The 22,452-nt window shown below is 37.0% G+C and overlaps 1 protein-coding gene across 1 annotated transcript in view; it reads right to left on the bottom strand.

The window, feature by feature from the left end:
- Positions 1-22,452, bottom strand: part of GlcT (ceramide glucosyltransferase) — a 199,246-nt gene that overhangs the window by 133,695 nt on the left and 43,099 nt on the right. Inside the window, exon 3 of the mRNA XM_090371803.1 lies at positions 19,421-19,523. Within this exon, the coding sequence (XP_090227929.1) occupies positions 19,421-19,523 (103 nt within the window). The remainder of the gene's footprint in view (positions 1-19,420; positions 19,524-22,452) is intronic.

Raw genomic sequence — 22,452 nt, 5'->3', positions numbered from 1 at the left:
TGAAAGCTACAGCAAATTTTATCGCTTTTAATCTCTATTTTTAATATATTTTATCAGTGTTATTTATATTTATTGTAAATATATATTTATTTCATACTTATTTTAAATAAAGTGTTTTTAGTTACAGTATTCAATTTATTTATCTTCTGGCTGGTGTTAAGCTTAATCATCAACAGCCCTACTACTTGTCTAGCATTAGCAGAGGCATTTGATGCAAGAAAGCAAGCTTATGCAGCATCAGCCAAAAAAAAAAAAAAAAAAAAGCCCACTTCCACTTCACCCCTCTGTTCGTTCCAAATACCTGTCCAGCTGAGCCTTAAACTTATTTAGGCTATCGACCTCCACCACAAGGAATGGAAGTCTGTTCCACCAACCAACCACCAGCTGGCTAAAGGCAAATTTCCTCACGTCTATCCTACATCTGTCTTTCCTCAATTTGAATTTATGCCCTCTCAGGTGATTTTTCTGAGCTAGAGGAAGAATCCCATCAGCATTGAGCATGCTTAAACCATTCAAGGCTTTATACACCTCTATCAGATCACCTCGCTGGTGCCTAGTATCCAGACACTGTAATTTGCAAAACTTAAGCCTTTCTTCGTAAGAGCTCCCCTTTGTTCCATTCACTAATCTTGCTGCCCTTCTCTGTACTCGTTCCAGCAGCTCTACATCCTTCTTGAAATGAGGCCTCCAGACCTGTATACAGTACTCTAGGTGTGGCCTGACCATTGCCTTATACAATGGAATAATCACCTCCTTATCCCTGCTGGAAAAATTCCTGTATATCATTGACAATACTCCATGAGCTACTCTTGCAGCCCGTCTGCACTGCTCAGAGAACTTCATATCTGCCTGCACAACCACCCCCAAGTCCCTTTCATTCTCTACTACTGTCAGTGTAGTACCACAGAGTTGATACGTTGCTCTGGGGTTGCTGTTTCCCATGTGTAGTACTTTACATTTGTCAATGTTAAACTTCATTTGCCACCTCTCAGCCCATCTGCTCAACCTTTCCAGATCCTGTTGCAGCAGCATAGTGTCAGTAGTGTCCTTGACAACCCTGCCAACCTTTGTATCGTCTGCAAACTTGGACATTAAGCTTGATATACCATCATCAATATCATTTATAAATACAGAAAACAATAATGGACCCAACACTGAGCCCTGAGGGACTCCACTAATAACATTAGTCCACGATGAGCAGTGTCCATTGATTACCACTCTCTGTCTTCTCCCCCTCAACCACCCCTTTATCCATAGCAGCAATTTGCCTCCAATGTCACACTGCTCCAATTTGTGTAGCAGTCTTCCATGTGCAACAGTATCAAAAGCCTTTCTAAGATCCAAGTATATAATATCAAAGCTATTCCCTGCATCCAGTTCTTTTGTGACTGCGTCATAGTATCCAATCAAATTGGTCAGGCAAGACTTCCCCTTAACAAAGCCATGCTGTGTCCGAGCTATAACTGAAGTCTTGTCTAAATGATCCTGCAGTGCTTCTTTAACCAGTGCCTCCATTAATTTTCCTGGAACAGAAGTTAAGCTCACAGGTCTATAATTACTTGTGTCAGCCTTTGATCCTACTTTGTGAATTGGGGTCACATTTGCACATTTCCAGTCTATGGGTACCTCCCCTGAGTCCAAGGAAGCTCTCATAATTATGGCTAAGGGTTTGCTTACTTCCTTTGCTGCCTCCTTTAATATAACTGGATAGATCCCATCCACCCCGGGTGCCTTTCTTGTGTTTATCTTCAACAGTTTCTCCTCCACTTTACTCCCAGTTATTTCAAGATTCTGTAGCTTACTGCTAGAGATGAATACACCTCTGGCATTCCCCTCGCTGAATAACTCCTCATGTGTGAATGTCGATGCAAAATATTCATTTAGTTTGTTAGCTACCTGAGCAGGATCATCAACAGTTGACCCATCAATATCAAGTGGACCAATCTGATTCATCCCCTTCCTTCTAGAGTTTACATAAGTAAAGAACTCTTTGCTGTTTTTCTTTGCATCCCTTGCCAAGGATTTCTCGTAATCTGCCTTCACCTGCCTAACCTTCTTAGTAACTTGGTTGCATATCAACTTGTATCTGTCATAGGCTTCTGTGTCATGTGTTAATTTGTAAGTATCCCATGCATTTTTCTTCTCTGCCATATGCCTCATTAGTTCATCTGACATCCATTTAGGCCTAAACTTTGAACAATATTTCTTAGTTGGTATGTAAAGCCTGGTACCTTCCAAGATAAGTTCTTTGAATGCTTCCCATTTTGAATTTGCTGTTGGTAACATCATCAGTTGGTCCCACTGTATAGAATTTAAATACTGTCTCAGTCCATCGTAGTCGCCTTTACGGAAGCAATAACACTTCCCTTTACCCCTAATGGTAGTTACCTCTTTGAGTAAATCCCACTTCAGCACACTGTGATCACTGCCACCTAGTGGTTCATTTATCTGCAGATTCTTAATGCATGAAGAATCACTGCTGATAATCAAATCAAGAATATTACTCCCTCTATTTGGCTCCTGAACATGCTGATGTAGAAAACAATCATCCAATAAGTCCACAAAAGCCCTGCTAGTGTGTGAGTGACCAGCCCCCAAATTCCAGTCAATATCTGGGAAATTAAAATCTCCCATTATAAGACACTCTGATTTACTGGTCCACTCTATTTCCCTGTACAGTGTCTTATTATACCCATCAGAGTCATTAGGCCTATAGCACACTCCTACTCTCAATTTTGATCTCCCAATGCTTATGTCACACCAAACTGACTCAACACTGCACTGTCCAGCGATGTCAACCGGCTTCACTTTCTTGGTTTTTATGTGTTTCTTAACTAATAGCATAACCCCCCCTTCCTATCCTGTCTATCCTTTCTGTAGACGTTGTACTCCCCAAATTCCAGTTCTGCATCCCTTATATCTGTGTGACACCAGGTCTCTGATATCCCAACAATATCTGCCTTTGATGTTTTGAGCAATACCTCAAATTCATCAAATTTATTTACTAAACTCCTAGCATTGGTGTACACGCAAGTATACCTGCACCTGTTTCTATTCTTAGCTACCCTAACACAACCCATGTGTTTACTTGTACCTCTATTTATGCCTTCAATAATAATAGAGGCATTATCAACACTAAACGTCAAAAATCAGACAAATAAAAATTTGGAAATTATTTCTTTTTCCATACATATTGGATGGAAAACAAAGAAATAATAATTTCTAGATTTCTATTTGTCTGATTTTAATTAACTTTGGAATAGTCTGACATTTTTTTTAAAAGGTCCAAATATAAAATTTCATGAAAATTAATCTAGGTGGGAATCCCTCTGGTACATGGAGACATGGTGAAGACAACAGGTACATATTCGCACATATATATATATATACAAAGGGTACTAGGAAAGTTTTGCAATATGACGCAGCAATGAATTACAGGAAGCTGCTTGTTGCTGCATGTTGAGACATGTTCATATGTGCATAGTAGCCGCCGCGCCAAGTCGATGGGCTCAGTTATTCATTAGTAGTGACAGTAAAGTGCTTGTGATGGCATCGTGGTCACGAAACGAGATAAGGACAGTTTTGCGGTATAATTTCCTGCGTGGTTTAACCATAGACCAGTGCTTAGAAGAAATGACTCTTGCACTAGATGATGATTGTCCACATCGTACAACGATATTCAGGTGGTATAGAGAATTCCAAAGGGGAAATTTCACTCTGGAGGATTCTGAGAGGCCGGGAAGGCCACGAACGTCAGTTACGGAGGAAAACTTTACTGCTGTGAGGAAAATGCTTGACGAAAACAGCCGAGTGACCTACCAACAGATAGAGGATACTTTGGACCTAAATGCACCAGCAATTCGTTCGATTCTGCAAGATCATTTGCACGTGAAGAAACTTTGTTCTCTCTGGGTGCCGCATCAACTGACCGAAGAGCAGATGACACGACGTGTGACTTGGTGACGGGAGATGTTAAAAAAGTTTGATAAGGGACAATCTCGGTATGTGAACAACATCGTGACAGGTGACGAGACTTGGCTGTACTATTACGATCTGCCGACCAAGGCTCAAAACAAAGTTTGGGTCTTTGATGATGATGACACACCCGTAATTGTCAGAAAATCCCGATCTGTAAAGAAGAAAATGATAGCTGTATTTTTCAAATTGAGTGGAATTGTGGAACGTGTCGTTTTGGACACGCAGAAGACAGTCACAGCTAAGTGGTATACTGAACAATGCCTGCCTAAAGTCATTGGATCTATGAAGAACCTGCGGCCAAATTCAAGAATGGACACCTGGTACCTCCATCACGATAATGCTAAAGCTCACCGCGCCAAAGCCTGCACCGAATATTTGACCACGACAGGACTGAAACTTCTCGAGCACCCTCCTACAGTCCAGACCTTGCTCCCTGCGACTTTGCACTGTTCCCGCATGTGAAAATGAAGCTAAAAGGGAGGCGGTTTTCCAGTGATGAGGACCTTCTACGGGCTTGGGACAAGGAGTGTGCTTTACTCCCTAGTGAAACTTGGCAGAACTGGTTTAAAGATTGGTTTCGGAGGATGGAGAGGTGTATTGAATGTAGAGGAAATTACTTTGAAAAAATTAAATAAACAAAGCTGTATTGCAAAACTTTCCTAGTACCCTTTGTATATATATATTTACAGGGTACCTCAAAAATATTCGTACAAACGTTTAGGGGAGGTAGGTAACATCTAAAGGAATGTGAATCGCATAAGAACCCATAACCGGAAACGTCACGGGAAAGTAGTAGCAGAGGCACAAGAAGCAGAAATGACACAAGACAGTAATTAGTGGCCAACATTTATTTGACATAATATTAACAATGGAGTATGAGATGGATGCATTTCATGATGTTACAACAGATGCTCGAAAGTTCCACCATGAGACACGATGCATGCGTGACACCGACGCAGCATGGATTGGCGGACACGATCGAACACACCTGGAGTTTCTCTGACAGCAGCAGCAGTGCAGACGAGTCTCACCACGAGATCCATTTCCGTCTCCACAGGCGATTCATACACGATAGATTTGAGGGCCCTCCACAGAAAGTCTCTATAAATCAGTGTGAGCGTGGGGGCCAGGCAACAAGTCCACCACAGCCAATCCATCGACGCCCAAAACGCCTGTTCAAATGGTCACGAACACACCTTCCATAATGGGCAGGCGCCCTGTCATGTTGAAACCAAATGTTGCGTCTCATCGGAAAGATCATCGCTAAATATCGGAAAGATCCGATATTTAGCGGAGTTCATGCAGGTATGGGCCAACTAAGCAGTCACCAACCATACCTGCCCACACATTTATTGCGAAGCGATGTTGTGCCGCATGGGGGTGCACGCCATGTGGGCCCTCTGCTAATCTGTACACTAGGTGCATGTCTGCCGGCTCACAGTTTGTATATCGATGCATGCTCTTCATGTAGCGACTACTGCTTGATTGAGTAAACCAGAAATTTTCCCTCTTGCGAACTGATGAACAGCGCCGTGTACCAACTTACAGTGATGTTTCCGGTTATGGGTTCCTATGCGATTCACATTCCTTTAGATGTTGCCTACCTCCCCTAAACGTTTGTACCAATATTTTTGAGACACCCTGTGTATATATACACACAGTGGATTCCGGTTATTTGGCCACCGGTTAATCGGGGCAGCTGTTTATTTGGGACAAATCTTAAAGAACAGACCCTAATTGAGAAAATATCCAGGGCTTTCTTCACTTGACTGGGACGACGTGCTGTTTAATCGGGGCAGGAGACTGCAGCACTCGAGATTACCCTATGATTGTCTCTGACCAAATCACGTGATTCGGTGAATTTCTTGAGGTCACAACCATAAAACAATAAAAACAACTTGCAGTTTCCGGGCTTTTCTGTTAGTGCAATCTATCATAAATGGTAGTCAACTCAATCTTATTGCATTTATGATAATACCAATAGCTGAAATTCTGTGGGTTTTTACGTTAATATGGTGAAATGCGTTTCCCCTTCCATGAAATCTTCAATCACAAAAAAACGAATAAATTTTCAGAATCTTCCCTCATTCATATTTTTTAAGCGTCATAAACTTGTAACTCAGTATCTCACTTGCACATATCCTGTTAGTTGCAATTTGTACATGCCATGTTCTTTGTTATTGATTGCTTATCTTTTTTACTGTTTTAAATGATATGACAAAAAAAAAAAAAAAAAAAAAGTCAGTGAACAGAAATATTAATTAAGCTATATACGTAAGCGTAAATTTATTTATATATTTATTGCTAACCTGTGGAAAATATTCTTCCGATTTTCACATCATTTAATTTTGTTAATTGGTAAGGTAATAAAGTGTAATACTAATAAAATAAATGCAGAAGGCTTATATAATAAGTTACAGATTGGTAATACACTATAAAGATGGCAGTGAAATATCACCATATATTTATCCATAATAGAAGAAACTACGAAAGTAGTATAAATGGCATTGATTTAATTAAGGTTATTCCTTCATGAATTATCATGTATTGCACTACCTCAAATAAGTAACACTTCACCAATAGAAAAGACTAAACATGTGGTGATATTTCGCTGCTATATAGTGATATTTCACTTTATAGTGTATTACCAATTCATAACTTATTACACCTTGTGTGTTTATTTTATTAGTATTACTACTGTGCACACCAACTGGCATCACTATTAGTGTGGAATTATACTTCACAACTGGGTTGGCATGATTGTAACACTGGGGTACCTACCTGCCCACCTATGATAGGCCAAAAAGCCTTGAAACAGTGCCATCTGGGTGGTGGTATCGCCCGAGAATAAGTAAATAAATTTTCTGTTTATACTCCTGCACGACAACCAAGTCAGTAGAGTTTACAATAAATCGCCAATACAAATATTTATCGTATTTAGTAGTCACGGGTTTGAAGCCCAGTCCACTCAAGGAGCGCGTGCTATGCACTCTCGCTCCTGACTACTGGGCTACGTCAGGCCTACAGTCTTTTCCATTGGTGAAGTGTTACTTATTCGAGGTAGCGCAATACATGGTAACTTGTGAAGGAGTAGTCAAAATATGAGATACAATTAAATCAATTTCATTTATACTACTTTCGTAGTTTCTTCTATTATGGATAAATATATGGTGATATTTCACTGCTATCTTTATAGGGTAATAAAGTGTAAATTTGAACTTAATATATCTTTGCTTTTATAGCCTGTGGATAATATTCTTCCTATTTTTGCTTATTAGAATTTCTGTTTAATAAAATTAAAATTCAATTCACAAACGTGATCACAACGACCGGCACTTACTATATATTGTAAGTGAACATTATTTTATTATGAAGAGTCCATCATAACGTGATTTGATCATACAGGGAACCAATCGTAAAGCAGGAGTCCACTGTATTTTTAACTATTTACGTGAAACTTTGCATAATTGGGGCAGCCACTTAATCGGGCCAAAGTGCACTAGTCCCAATGTGTCCCAAATAACCGGAATCCACTGTATATATTAAAAATTGTTAAACAAAGTTAATTCCAATTACTATATTAATAATTTTAATTACTGTATTTTAATTACTGTATGATTAATTACTGTATTTTAATTACTGTTTTTTAATTTTAATTACTGTATGATTAGTCCAGTATATGACAGTATTGTTATTAATGATACAGTAGATACAAATCTGGCTATATAGTAATTAGGCACTGCTAAATTAAACATCTAAATTAAATGGAACATCTAATGCGTAATATTAGATAAGGAGAACAAAAATGTATATGCACCATATATATTTTATTCATTTTTTTTTAATATTGATTGATTCAATGCCCCTGATGAGCGTGGACAAATGTTAATGTCAATGAATAAAGGTATACTATTTGCTCATTTAATATTGCAGTATTCAGTATTTTTATTTTTTAGTTATCTTATTTTAATAATGTGCATAGGCTAAGCACAGAATCTAAATAGGTTGACAGCCGACTTATGTTGGTATGCAAACAGAAAACATAATTTTATATATATATATATGGGGTAAAAGAATTAAATCTGTTGAAAACTGTGAAGATGGAGGGGTAAATTGCACAAAATGCCAAAACTAATAGGAGAAGGATAGTTGAAATTGGAGATACTGAAAGCAAAAGAAAGAGAGAAAGGATGTGAACATCCTAAATGATATAATGAATTATAGGCTGAATTGGATAGCCAATTAGAGAGAAGGGAACTGTAAAGCAAAAATGATTAGATTAATATATGGAGTAATAGCAAGCATCAGATGAGGGTGGGATACTTTGGTTATAAGTCCAAGAAATGGGGAGAAAAATTATAAAATTAAAATCTGATGTTAGCTAAAAATAAATATTGATACATAAGCAGGTATTTCTTCAGGGGACTACACCTAATCATGTATCAAAAACTGCATTTCTATATTTGTCCATACCTGTGGAAGAAAAGGAAATTTAAGAATAAAAATAAGTGAGAGCAAATAGGAGGGTAAAGCAGTAAAACTTCCACAAAAAAAATATGGATAAGGTAGTCCCATTGCAGTGTATGTTGTAGAACAGTGGTGTCCAACCTTTTCCCGTACGGGAGCCATATTCAAAGTTAGATTTATTTTGCGGGCCGCACTGAGTGATTCAAGAAAAAAATGTTACATTTTCCATATTTTGTTACACGTAAAAGGAAGCTTCTATTTTCATGTTACAGTTTTTCATTTTCAGGCTATATATAAAAAATGTTAATTCCCAACACTTTTAATTGCAATAAATCTATGTCAGTCATTTATTTTTTATATTTTATTAAATATTATAAAAATATTACTTACTTTTGTTTTTTAAAAAAATACATGTTTTGTTTTTTAGAAAAATAATACCTTACTTTTGCTTTTTAAAATATTTTACTTTTGCTTTTAAATGGTCACTTTAGAAAATTTACAACCTGAAAAGGATCACTGCTTTTCAATATTAAGGTGAATAAATAAATATATATAACACCTAAAATAGAAAATATTCGAAAATTTTATTAAGTACAATACACAACATTTACTGAACAAAACTTAACATTTAATGAGATGACTGAAGGTGGATATCTTTAGATAATTCTTAAAATTTGATTGTAAATTTGTGACCTCAATTCTCAATACGGAATGAAGATGCTCACTGTTATTGTTTTTTTTTTAAATATTTATTTGAAGTCGTGTGAAAAAAATTGCTCGCAAACATATGTTAATCCGAAAAAAGTAGCCATTTTCACGGCAGTTACTTTTATTAGCAGAAAATTTTCAGATGGGAGAGCCTTGTAGAATTAAAGTAGTTTATTTTCACAGTCCATATACAGTCAGTCCTCGTATAGCAGATAGTTGCGTTCCTAGAAACCCTTGTGCAATGCAAAATCGTGCAATATAAACAACAGGCCCTATGGGAAAAATGGGGATAGGTGCAGATCACCCAAGATTGAACACACATTTGTAACCAAAACATTACCAAACACAATAAATAATCATAATAAAATACTTACGCATTTTATTACGACTAATTAAAGCATTAGCAATAATAAAATATTGCTAATGCTTTTACTTCTATCGTAAGCAAACTTGTTTTTTGTTTGATTTTCTATCCAAACAGATGATAGGCGTTCCATCTCTTCCAATTCTTTGTGTCTTAATCTAATGGATTTTAATTACACTTTGAGTTGTTCCTGCTTTGAAAGTTGTTTTTATTTTCTCTGCATTCTTTGTAATTGTCGGCGTTGCCTCATTTAGGTCTGTAGCATGTACAATATCACATGGTCTTTCATTTCGCTCAAAGCGTTTCACAATTTCATATTTTTTCTCTATCGACAGAGGCAGACTGGCCATAAGCCTTACCGGGGAAACCCCAGTGGGCCGGTGTGATTTTGGCCATAAACGCTAGTATGAGGCCACTATAAATTTTCCCGGGTATGAATTTTTTGACCTAGTCCGCCTCTGTTTATTGATATTGCTTTTCTTTTTCTCTCTGAATCTGCAGTATCTTCACCAGGACGCTTCCTTTTCACACCTTTTAAGTATTTTACTCATTTTTATGGAATAAAGCACAATTACAAAACTAGGAGGCACGCTTGATACACATAAAGTGTGTAGCAACTGAATAAACAACACCGTAAAGGCAGAGATACACTATTAACACCTCACATTTTACTAAAGCACATTTCTAGGGGTTACTACCATAAAACAATAAAAACAATTTCCAGTTGCGTTTCTGCTAGTGGAATCTGTTATAACCTGGTAGTAAACTCAATCTAATTGCATTTGCGATAATACCGATAGCTGGAATTGTGTGGGTTTTTACGTTATGGTGAAATGTGTTTCCCCTTCACTGATATAAAAAACAAATACATTTTCAGAATCTTCTCTTCATTCGTATCGTGTTGCGTTCCATTGGGGTGATTCTGCGTTCGACTGCCATTTCTTGTAAACACAAAGGCGAATCGTGCATAAGCAAATTCGGTTCGTGTTACATAAGATATCGTTCCCCTATTTATAAATCGTGTATGATCGAATTCGAGTAGCGTAAACACGTGTTATACAAGGACTGACTGTACTTATTTTTGAACCATGTTTTGGCTGGAAGATTAATAATTTCAAGTTGCAAGCTGGGATTGCAGTTTTCAGCCATAGAAGTAAATGGATTCTCAGACAAGCTTATGTCTTTTTCATGGGATCTAATATCAACAAATTGACTTTCAAACTAATCAAAAAGTAATTGTAATAATGAGAGGCAGCAATTCTTTGGAAATATGTTTCCCTTTCAGCTCAGTACAACATTCAAAGTGAACTAAATTGCCTTACTCAATTTAGGATTTAAATAACAACTCATTCTGAAATGATTTGATGTCACCATACAAATCAGACCAATTTTCGTTTCCCTTGTAGTTTTAAATTAAGAGCATTTAAATGACTAGAAAAATATCTGTAAGAATTGCAAGATCAAACAGCCACTCACTCCATATTTGATAGCTATTTTGTTGGTTTTCCTTTTTCTGTCATAAAACTATCAATTTCATGACGTAGTTTTAAAAAAACGATATAACACTTTGCAACGACTAAGCCATCTCACTGCACTATGTAAAATTACTTCTTCATATTCAGTTTCAATTTTTGAAAGAAACTGCTGAAACATATGGCAATTAAGGTCATGTGATCTTATAAAATTTACAGTTGAAATAACCACATTCATAACATGTTGGAGATCCAATATTTCCCCACAGAGAGCTTCTTGATGCACATGCAATGAATTCAAATTGGAGGTTCAGCTCTGATATGTATCATTTTTGTGGTTATTCTACCCATAAGCCCAATGTTTTAACAATCATTTTTTTTGCACAGTCACTTGTGACTTTTACTAGGTTTTTAACATTTAATCCTAACTTTCCAATAGATTGGCAAAATTTTTCAAAAAGATTTATCTGTAATTGTTCCATGCATACTCTGTAATCTGCTAAATCTTTAACTGGTACAAAATTATCATCAATTCCACGTAAAGAAGATAAGGAGTTGTGCTGTGTCATTTTCATCAGTACTATCATTCAGTGCCACTAAGTTTTTTTTCGAATTTTCTCCCACTTTGCACAGTACCACACTTTTTGTTTTTACATGGAAACAACGCCTCCAAGTTTGACCATTATTGCATTGTCCAATTCCATTGGAGAATAAAGTGGCATGGGTGATTTCACATGCTTTCGAAATGTGAAGCCACCGTTATTTCATTATAGTGGAGCTCACTCAGCAAAAACAAGGAAGTTTTGTTTGTATCTTCGAAAGTACATAAGAAGTGGAGTTACTGTATTTCGTTAATTTTTATCCCTTATTGCACATTAAAATGACAAAAAGATTGCACTACGAAGCCACATGAAATGAAAAGTTATTGTGTATGCAAAAGAACATGGAAATAGAGCTGCAGGTCGACATTTTGACTTCAGTGAAGTAAATGTTCGTCGTTGGAGAAATTATCGCAATTCCATATTTTCATGCAAAGCAACAACCAAGTGCTTTACAGGGCCTAAGAAAGGAAGATTTCCATAAGTCGATGAAGCAGTGATACGTTTTGTAACGGAGACACGTGCAAAAGGATTACCCATTACTCGACAAGACATGCAGTTGAAAGCCGGAGAAATTACCACGTCCCTCGGAATAGAGAAAATTATTTTTAAAGGTAGTCACGGCTGGTGTGACAGACTCATGTGTCGTAGTGGATTATCGTTAAGGTGCCGAACATCTTTCAAAAAATTTCTGCAGACTTTCAACAGAAGCTGATTAACTTTCAGTGACAGGTGATGAATTTAAGGAAAAAAAGAAACTATGAGTTTAGTCAAATTGGAAATGCTGATGAAACCCCGGTCTTCTTCGATATGCCTCAAAATTACACCGTCGGTGCTAAAGAAATCAAGATTATAAGCACGGACTACAAAAAGCACCATATTACTGCTGATGGTCAAAAGTTGCCACCATATTTAATTTTAAATCGAAAAACCGTGCTGAAGAATGAAATTTTCCCCAAAGATGTTATTGTGCATGCACAAAAAATGGATGGATGGATGTCAGCAGAGCTTATGGAAGACTGGCTAAATGTTGTGTGGAATAGACATCCTGGAAGTCTTCGTAACCCACCTAGCATGCTAGTACTTGATGCATTTCGTGGACATTTGTCCGAATGAGTCAAAAATAAAATCGTGCAAAAACGTGGTGACTTGGTTGTGATTCCTGGTGGCATGACTAGCCAACTGCAGCCACTCGATGTTTCAGTCAACAAACAATTTAAGGATTACTTGAGAAAGGAATATAAATCCTGGCTGTTGACCGACAACCTTCCGCTAACACCTTCCAGAAAAATTAAGAAACCGCTGGCATCAAAATTGGCAGAATGGGTATCAACAGCTTGGAAGCTGAACCCAGAAAGAGTAGTCAAGCACTCATTTAAAAATGTTGCATCACCAACCCACTCAATGGCTCCGAAGAATCTGACCCCCAATGTGAAGTACACTCTGATATTGATTCAGATGCAGATATCAACGGCTCAGAAGATTCAGAAGGAAGTGATGAATAACATACCTACTGATAAATACCGGTACTATTGTTGTTAGTAAATTGAATTCTATTATAATAAAAATATTTGTTAGATTTATTTTAGTGTTTTATTTTATTTATTTTTTTTTTCTTAGAATCAAAGCTTTTTTTCTGAAATTAAGGTACTGGAATTAAGGTGCGTCTTACAATCAAAGAAATATGGTATATGCTGGCAATCTCTATTGACTTTGCCGGGGCATTTGACTCACTGTGGTGGCCTAGTGTCCTTTGGAGACTCCGCCAAGCAAATGCCCCACAAAACCTTTATAAGGTAATAAACAGCTACCTGTTTACAGAAATGTCTCAGTATGCACAAGGTTCCAGGAATAGACATGCCCTGTGAATAAAGGCTGCCCGCAGGATTCAATCCTTGGCCCTTTCTTCTGGAATATTGTTCTGGACGAATTTCTGGCCTTGGATCTGGGATCTGTGGAAAGCCTGGCTTTGGTGCAGATGACATGATTTTCCTTGTAAAATGAAACACAAGAGTGGTTGTAAAGCAAAGATCAAATGCCTTTGGCAGTTGCAGGAGTGGGCACAAATGCACATGCTCAAAATATCGCCAGAAAAAAACAAACAAATACTTCTAAAAGGCAATTTGGACATTAGAAGATGTCAACAAATCAAAATTGCACAACTACTATAAAATTAACACAATTACTACCTTGGCGAAGAAAGTGAGAAATTATGCAGGGAGGATTGCCAGGATCTGAGGGCTCAAAAGAAAGACCCTGGCAATCATATACCACACAATGTTCCTACCTGTTATCACCTATGGAGTAAGTGTGTTGTTCACCCACTTGCCCATAGTAAGAAATAGGAATAAATTAGAATCAATACAAAGGACAATACTTCTCACTATTACCAGAGCGTGTCACACAGTAAGCACATCTGTGCTACAGTTGCTGGCCAGAGCTCTTCCACTTTACCTGGAGGTAGCCAAAAGAGGGTTATATTATAGACTTAAAAAAGGGCATATCCACAGAATTAGCATTAGCATAGGCATGTGATGCAAGAAAGCAAGCTTATTCAGCATCAGCCAAAAAAAAAAAGGAAAAAAAAAAAAAAAAAAACGAAAAAAAGAAAACACGCTCCCATTTCACCCCTCCGTTTGTTCCAAATACCTGTCCAGCTCAGCCTTAAATTTATTTAGGCTATCAACTTCCACAACACAGGATGGAAGTCTGTTCCACCAACCAACTACCCGCTGGCTAAAGGCAAATTTCTGCACATCTATCCTACATCTGTCTTTCCTCAATTTGAATTTATGCCTTCTAAGGTGATTATTCTGAGCAAGAGGAAGAATCCCATCAGCATTGAGCATGCTCAAACCATTCAAGGCTTTATACACCTCTATCAGATTGCCTCACAGGTGCCTAGTCTCCAGACACTGTAATTTGCAAAATTTAAACCTTTCTTCGTAAGAGCAACCCTTTGTTCCATTCACTAATCTTGTTGCCCTTCTTTGTATTCGTTCCAACAGCACTACATCCTTCTTAAAATTAGGCCTTCAGGCCAGTATACAGTACTCAAGGTGTGGCCTGACCATTGCCTTATACAAGGGGATAATCACCTCCTTACTCCTGCTATAAAAATTCCTGTATATCATTGACAAGACACTATGAGCTACTCTTGCAGACCATCGGCACAGCTCAGAAATCTTCATATCTGCCTGCACAATTACCCTCAGGTCTTTTACCACAGAGTTGATATGTCACTCTGGGGTTACTGCTTCTCATATGTAGTACAGTCAGTCCTCGTATAGCACGATAGTTGTGTTCCTAGAAACCCTCGTGCAATGCAAAATCGTGCAATATAAACAACAGGCCCTATGGGAAAAACAGGGTTAGGTGCCGACCACCCAAGACTGAACCACACATTGGTAACCAAAACATTACCAAACACAATAAATAAAATACTTACGTATTTTATAACGAATAAAATACGTAATAAAAAATAATATTATAATTTTTATAATATTTTTTATTATTATATTATATTTTATTATAATATAATAAATAATAAAATAATAAAAAATACGTATTTTTTACGAATAAAATACTTACGACTATTACGTAATAAAATATTGCTAATGCTTTTGCTTCTATCGTAAGCAAACTTGTTTTTTGTTTGATTTTCTATCCAAACAGATGACAGCCGTTCCATCTCTTCCAATTCTTTGTGTCTTAATCTAATGGATTTTAATTAATTACACTTTTGAGTTGTTCCTGCTATGAAAGTTGTTTTTATTTTCTCTGCATTCTTTGTAATTGTCGGCATTGCCTCATTTAGGTCTGTAGCACATGCAATATCACGTGGTCTTTCATTTCACTCAAAGCGTTTCACAATTTCATATTTTTTCTCTTTCGACAGAGGCGGACTGACCATAAGCCTTACCGGGGAAACCCGGGTGGGTCGGAGGCTGGTGTGATTTTGGCCATAAACTAGGCCACTATAAATTTTCCCGGGGAAGAATTTTTGACCCAGTCCGCCACTGTTTATCAATATTGCTTTTCTTTTTCTCTCTGAATCTGCAGTGTCTTCACCAGGACGCTTCCTTTTTGGACCTTTTTAAGTATTTTATTCATTTTTAGGGAATAAAGCACAATTACAAAACTAGGAGGCACGCTTGATACACATAAACAAAGCTGCGCACGTGTAGCAACTGAATAAACAACACCGTAAATGCAGAGATACACTATTAACACCTCACATTTTACTAAAGCACATTTCTAGGGGTTACTACCATAAAACAATAAAAACAATTTCCAGTTGCATTTCTGCTAGTGGAATCTGTTATAAACTGGTAGTAAACTCGATCTAATTGCATTTGCAATTATACTGATAGCTGGAATTGTATTGGTTTTTACGTTATTATGGTGAAATCTGTTTCCCCTTCAATATAAAAAAACATAAATACTGTACATTTTCAGAATCTTCTCTTCATTCGTATCGTGTTGCGTTCGGTTGGGGTGATTCCGCGTTCGACTGCCATTTCTTGTAAACACAAAGGCGAATCATGCATAAGCGAATTCGGTTCGTGTTATATAAGATATCGTTTCCCTATTTATAAATCATGTATGATCGAATTCGTGTAGTGTAAACACGTGTTATACGAGGACTGACTGTACTTTACATTTGTGAATGTTTTACTTCATTTGCCACCCCTTAGCCCATCTGCTCAACTTTTCTAGATCCTGTTGCAACAGCATACTGTCATTAGTGTCCTTAACAACCCTGCCAACCTTTGTATCATCTGCAAACTTGGACATTAAGCTTGATATACAATCATCAATATCATTTATAAATACAGAAAACAACAATGGACCCAACACTGAACCCTGAGGGACTCCGCTAATAATATTAGTCCACGATGAGCAGTATCAATTGATTACCACTCTCTGTCTTCTCCCACTCAACCATCCCTTTATCCATAGCAAAAATTTGCCTCCAATGCAACACTGCTCCAATTTGTGCAGCAGTCTTCCATGTGCAACAGTATCAAAAGCTTTTTATGATCCAAATATATGATATCAAAATTATTCCCTGCATCCAGTTCCTTTATCACCACATCATAGTATCCAATCAAATTGGTCGGGCAAGACTTTCCCTTAACAAAACCATGCTATGTCCGAGCTATAACTGAAGTCTTGTCTAAATGATCCTGCAGTGCTTCTTTAACCAGTGCCTCCATTAATTTTCCTGGAACAGAAGTTAAGCTCACAGGTCTATAATTACTTGTGTCAGCCTTTGATCCTCCTTTGTGAATTGGGGTCACATTTGCACATCTCCAGTCCATGGGTACCTCCCATGAGTCCAAAGAACCTCTCATAATTATGGCTAAGTGTTTGCTTACTTCCTTTGCCACCTTCTTTAATATAACTGGATAGATTCCACCCACCCCGGGTACCTTTCTTGTGTTTATCTTCAACAATTTCTCCTCCACTTTCCTCTCAGTTATTACAAAATCATCTAGCTCACAGCCAGAGTTTAACTCACCTCTGGTATTCCCCTCCCTGAATGGGTGAATGTAGATGCAACTTACTCATTTAGTTTGTTAGCCACCTGAGCAGGACCATCAACAGTTGAACCATCAATATCCAGTGGACCAATCTGATTCTTCCCTTTCCTTCTAGAGTTTACATAAGTAAAGAACTCTTTGCTGTTTTTCTTCGAATCCTTTGCCAAGGATTTCTCATAATCTGCCTTGCCTGCCTAATCTGCTTTGTTTGTTTGTTATTTGGTTTTTAGGAGCATTAGCAACTAAGGCCATATTGCTCCAGGATATGCGGTGGTCATTCCCTGACCTTTCCGCATCCTCCATATTTGGTGGTGACGGGCTCGAACACCGGTCTAATCAAGAAGCGTGTGCTACGCACTGCTGCTCCTTCCCACCTGGCTACGGAGGGGCCTAATCTGCTTTGTAACTTGGTTACAGACCAGCTTATATCCATCATAGGCTTCCATGTTGCCCATTAATTTATATGTATCCCATGCATTTTTCCTCTCTACCATATGTCTCATTAGTTCATTTGACATTCATTTAGGCCTAAACCTTGAACAATATTTTTTAGTTGGTATGTAAAGCCCAGTAGATTCCAAGATAAATTCTTTGAATGCTTCCCATTTTGAATTTTCTGTTGGTAACATCATCACACGTGCCTTGAGTGACCGGGGTTCAAGCCCGTGACTACTGAATACGGTGTTGTTTCTTGTAATCTGTCTGTCTTGTGAACTCCTCTGACGTTTGGTCGTCCCGGAGTATAAACAGAAAATTTATTTATCATTTCGTCCCACCGTATAGAATTTAAATACTGTTTCAGACCACCGTACTCGCCTTTACAAAAGCAAAAACCCTTCCTTTACCCCTGATGGTAGTTACCTCTGAGTAAATCCCACTTCAGCACAATGTGATCACTGCCACCCAGTGGTTCCTTTATCTGCAGATTCTTAATGCATGAAGAATCATTACTTTTAATCAGATCAAGGGTATTACTCCCTTTAGTTGCCTCCCGAACATGCAGATGTAGAAAACAATCATCAAATAAATCTGCAAAAGCCTTGACAGTGTGTGTGAGTGACCAACCTACAAATTCCAGTCAATATCTGGGAAATTAAAATCCCCCACTATAAGATGCTGTGATTTATTGGCCCACTCTATTTCCCTGTACAGTTTCTTATTATACTCATCAGAGTCATTAGGCTTATAACACACTCCTACTCTCAATTTTGATCTCCCAATGCTTATATCATACCAAACTGACTCGAAACTGCACTCTCCAGCGATTTCGACTGGCTTCACTTCCTTGGATTTCATGTGTTTCTTAACTAATAGCATAACCTCTCCTCCCTTCCTATCCTGTCTATCCTTCCTGTACACATTGTTCATAAGCTGACTATCTCCACCAACAAAACAAAGATGCTCCTCATCAAGGGGGTCATATGTAGACCTCCAGTTATTCGCATTCAAGGTGCATCCCTCAAATCCGGCATTATAATATAATATCTTGGAGTCATATTGGACCATAAGTGGACATTTTTCCCACACCTAGATTATATCAACGCTAAAATAAAGACGTACGTGGTATGATAATAAAGATGTATGCTTGGTACTTACTCACAAGGACTAGGGACTAAAATGAAGGTCCCTCAGTCTCATGTATGCTGCTGTTTTCATCCGGATAACAACTTATGATGATCCAGTCTGGTTTCGCAGGGTAGACAGAATTACGTTTGCAAACAAAGTCAACCAATACCAACAGCTCTTCTTATTATGTATGATCAGGGCTTGCAGAACCACATCCACTCCAGCTCTCCAGGTGATCTCTGGAAACCTGCCTCCAGTGGCCTCCTCAATGCAGCCAGGTCTAACATTCAAACTAACTTTCTCAGTATATCCACCCTTGCAGAGGACAATCACTTTTTGGATAAGAAGAGTTTGTGGTCAAAATTTACCAATTTATGGCAGACCTGCTGGTTCTCTGAATGCAAAGGCCCAAGCCATGAGAAAATTCATTCCTGATATTAGCTACTTAAACAAACATACCATGGACTGGTTTACTCCAACACTTTTCTCTCATCACTTTTTTCCCCTTTGACGTTTGGAATAAACTTTTGGAAACAAAAGTTTATTCCAAGCAACAAATAATAAAACATTTATGAACAGTTGATACTACAAACCTGACAATTTAAAGAGAACAGAATGGTTTATTAACATAGAATAGCAATATATAGTTTAATAAAATAATTACAAAATCTTTTATATTAAATATAAGTATATTAAAACAGTATTAAAATTGGTAAATACCAATAAACATTCTGGCATCCACAGCAGGATATTTTTCCATGAGACGGAGAACCGGTAACATGGAAGGATCATTTTCACTGTCAATGCAAAACAGTATCTCATACTAGGGAAATAAAAAAAATAATAAATAAATAAATACCCATAGAAGAATAATTTCTAAAACTTGTATAACTCAATATAAGTATTTAAATTAGTTACCATTCAGAAATGACAGAAAATCCATATTCACAGTGAATAGAATAAATTTTATATTTTCATACAAAAGTCACATATCAGTATAAGTCATAGTAAAAGCAATACAAGGAAGTAACAGTTATGTGGTATCAGCCTTGAGGGAGGAAAATCTAATTGCATATAAATATTTATCCAATCCCTCTAAATGTTCATTAAGTTTCAATCATTAAATTACAACCTAAAGAAATTCAAGCACATGTTAACATCTCTTCTGGTTTCTGAATCCAGTCACAATGCCATAGTTTGCCTTCAGCAATCCATAGCATTTTTGATTTCAATGTCATATCTGCATCAACTAAGAAGCAGGCAGGGTACCCTCTCCACCAAGTGGTTAGTTTACCTAACCCTTTTAAAACATTAAATACCACAACCAAATCACAAAACAGATGAGGTGAGATGCAGTCCTGTCTTTGAAATTAAAAAACTGAAATCCCTCTCTCACACTATAAAGAATATTAGTTTACACCCATATACTCACTTGCATTTCTTCTTTATGTTTTCCATCAGGTCTGTCCACTTCCAAAAATATGGCCTCCAACAACATAAAATACCCAAGATGATATTTTATCATTCTTTTATGTGGATCTGTTAGAACGCGTGCAGAAAAGGGAAATGAGATTGGTGAGGGGAACAAATAGGTACTCTTACCAACAAAAAAATTCAGTTCTACAAATTGCATCATCTGGAAACCAGGCATATGCGAGGAGGTCTGATTTAGGTGTTTAAAGCTTTGAACGGATTGAGTAAGCTAAATGTTGATGGCATCCTTACTCTTGCTTAGACAGCACACATAAGGGTGTTTAAATTTAAATTGAGGAAGGATGGTTACTGGACAGATGCAGAGAAATTTGCTTTCAACCAGAGGGAAGTTGACTGTTGAAACCAACTTCCATCCAATGTTGTGGAAGTGGGCAGTTTCAATAAATTTAAGGAGGAATTAAAGGCGCAGACCAGGGTTTGCCCTCCACTAGTCTTTCCTACTGAACCCGGTTGCCTCCCCGAGGCAGTGGGCAAAACGTGGGGTTCCACTAGAAGCCAGCAGCTGAATGCCAGAGGAACAACGGACCAACATAATCCAATGCTACACTATGCAAACTTACACTGAGATCCACACTATCTGTGGCATTTTACAGTCTGTATTCCAACACAGAGTATACTTTGCATATTGCAGGGGGAACTCCCAGTGCCACTGGATAATAAACACTATGCCGACAGTTCTCGCTTTATGAGTTCTCGGGTTTACGAGTTTTTTTTTTTTTCGAAGTATCAAGTATCAACAAAATCAAAAATATGAACATTAATTGCAAAAAATGAATGTTAAACATTCATAAATACCACATTTCAAACCACGCGTGTAGCAATACAATACAGTATCCCAGCTTTGCAATAATTATCCGTTCCAGTGACACCATCGTATCGTGAAAATATCATAATGTGAACCCAATAACGCATTATTTTTTGGTAATTCATTCCACAACCTCAGAAGTTGAAATTTTCGCTATATAAAATTCTCTAAAAGGTCATTTTTATAGTGTAAATTGTATTAGTTACCAAATCAAATCACTGAAATGCACTACCTTTCATTGTTATCATATGCTATGTTATAAGAACCACTTTTGAACGACTTTGTGACATTTTTCTGAAGCACATTTCTGGAAGTCACAACCATAAAAAAATTTGAATTTTTTGGTTTATTGGGCTTTTCTGTTACTGCAAGCAATTATAACCGGGTAGTAAACTCAATGTTATTGCATTTGCAAAAATGCCGATAGCTGGAATTGTATGTTTTTTTTTTTTGCATTATTATGGTGAAACGTGTTTCCCCTTTACTGAAATCTTCAATCGCATAAAAAACATAAATAAATTTTCAGAATCTTCTCTTCATTCTTTTTTTTTTCAAAGCTTCGTAAACTTGTTACTCCAGGCAAATCGTGTTAGTTGCAATTTCATGAAATTAAAACGCCACTTGAAACAAACGCCTCTTGAAGCATTTCTGAAGAAGACGGCTCCATGTGCAACAACCAACGAGTGCCGAGCCAATAATGAGTGATCAACGAGTGTGCATTTAGTCGATGATGAAGAAAAACCATTCTTTAAAATTTATAAGTCATAAATAATTTCTTTATTATTATAATTTGCTTGATTTTACAGGCTATGTTTTACTTTCTTTGGATAAATCAATCATTGTTTAAACAAACTAATTAGCTAACTAATTTCATTGTTGAGAAAGTAACCCCTATTTTTAACATTACGTCTATGAAATATAATTCCTGCTTTACGAGCACACACGAGGAACAAATTAACTCGTAGAGGCGAGAACTACCCTAAAACACTATGTACGACATTGAGTTTCTGAGTGCTCTTAAATTCATAGATAAATTTTGATCAACAAATTTATTGTTCTGGATTTATCGATAGCCATGTACAGCACAAGAAACATTATTCAGATATTTAGTAATAATAAAAATAAAAACATTTTTATATAAATAAAACATTTCTAATTAAAGTCAGCTTTTTCATAATGATTGCATTTCATAAATTTACTATGATATGCAAAACTCTAGAAGTGGAAATGACATCACTAATCTGTTTAACGTTAACTCAAAACCTGTTGCTCCTACTTCAAACTGAGTTAATGAACCATTCTTTCAATAAATATCAATGTTGATTTCAGGGACACCTGGTAGATATATAAATTTATTTTTCCCTTAAAAATATATATTTGAATAAAATATATCTTCAGATTAAAGACTGAAGAAAGTACTAAAGAAGAAATTTTTTAAATTATATATTTATTA

The sequence above is a fragment of the Mastigoproctus giganteus genome, chromosome 4 (assembly GCF_048544385.1).
Source record: "Mastigoproctus giganteus isolate SK-2022 chromosome 4, ASM4854438v1, whole genome shotgun sequence".
Classification (NCBI taxonomy): Eukaryota; Metazoa; Arthropoda; class Arachnida; order Uropygi; family Thelyphonidae; genus Mastigoproctus; species Mastigoproctus giganteus.
The sequence above is the reverse complement of the archived record's forward strand: the minus strand, read 5'-3'. Positions and strand labels throughout refer to the sequence as shown.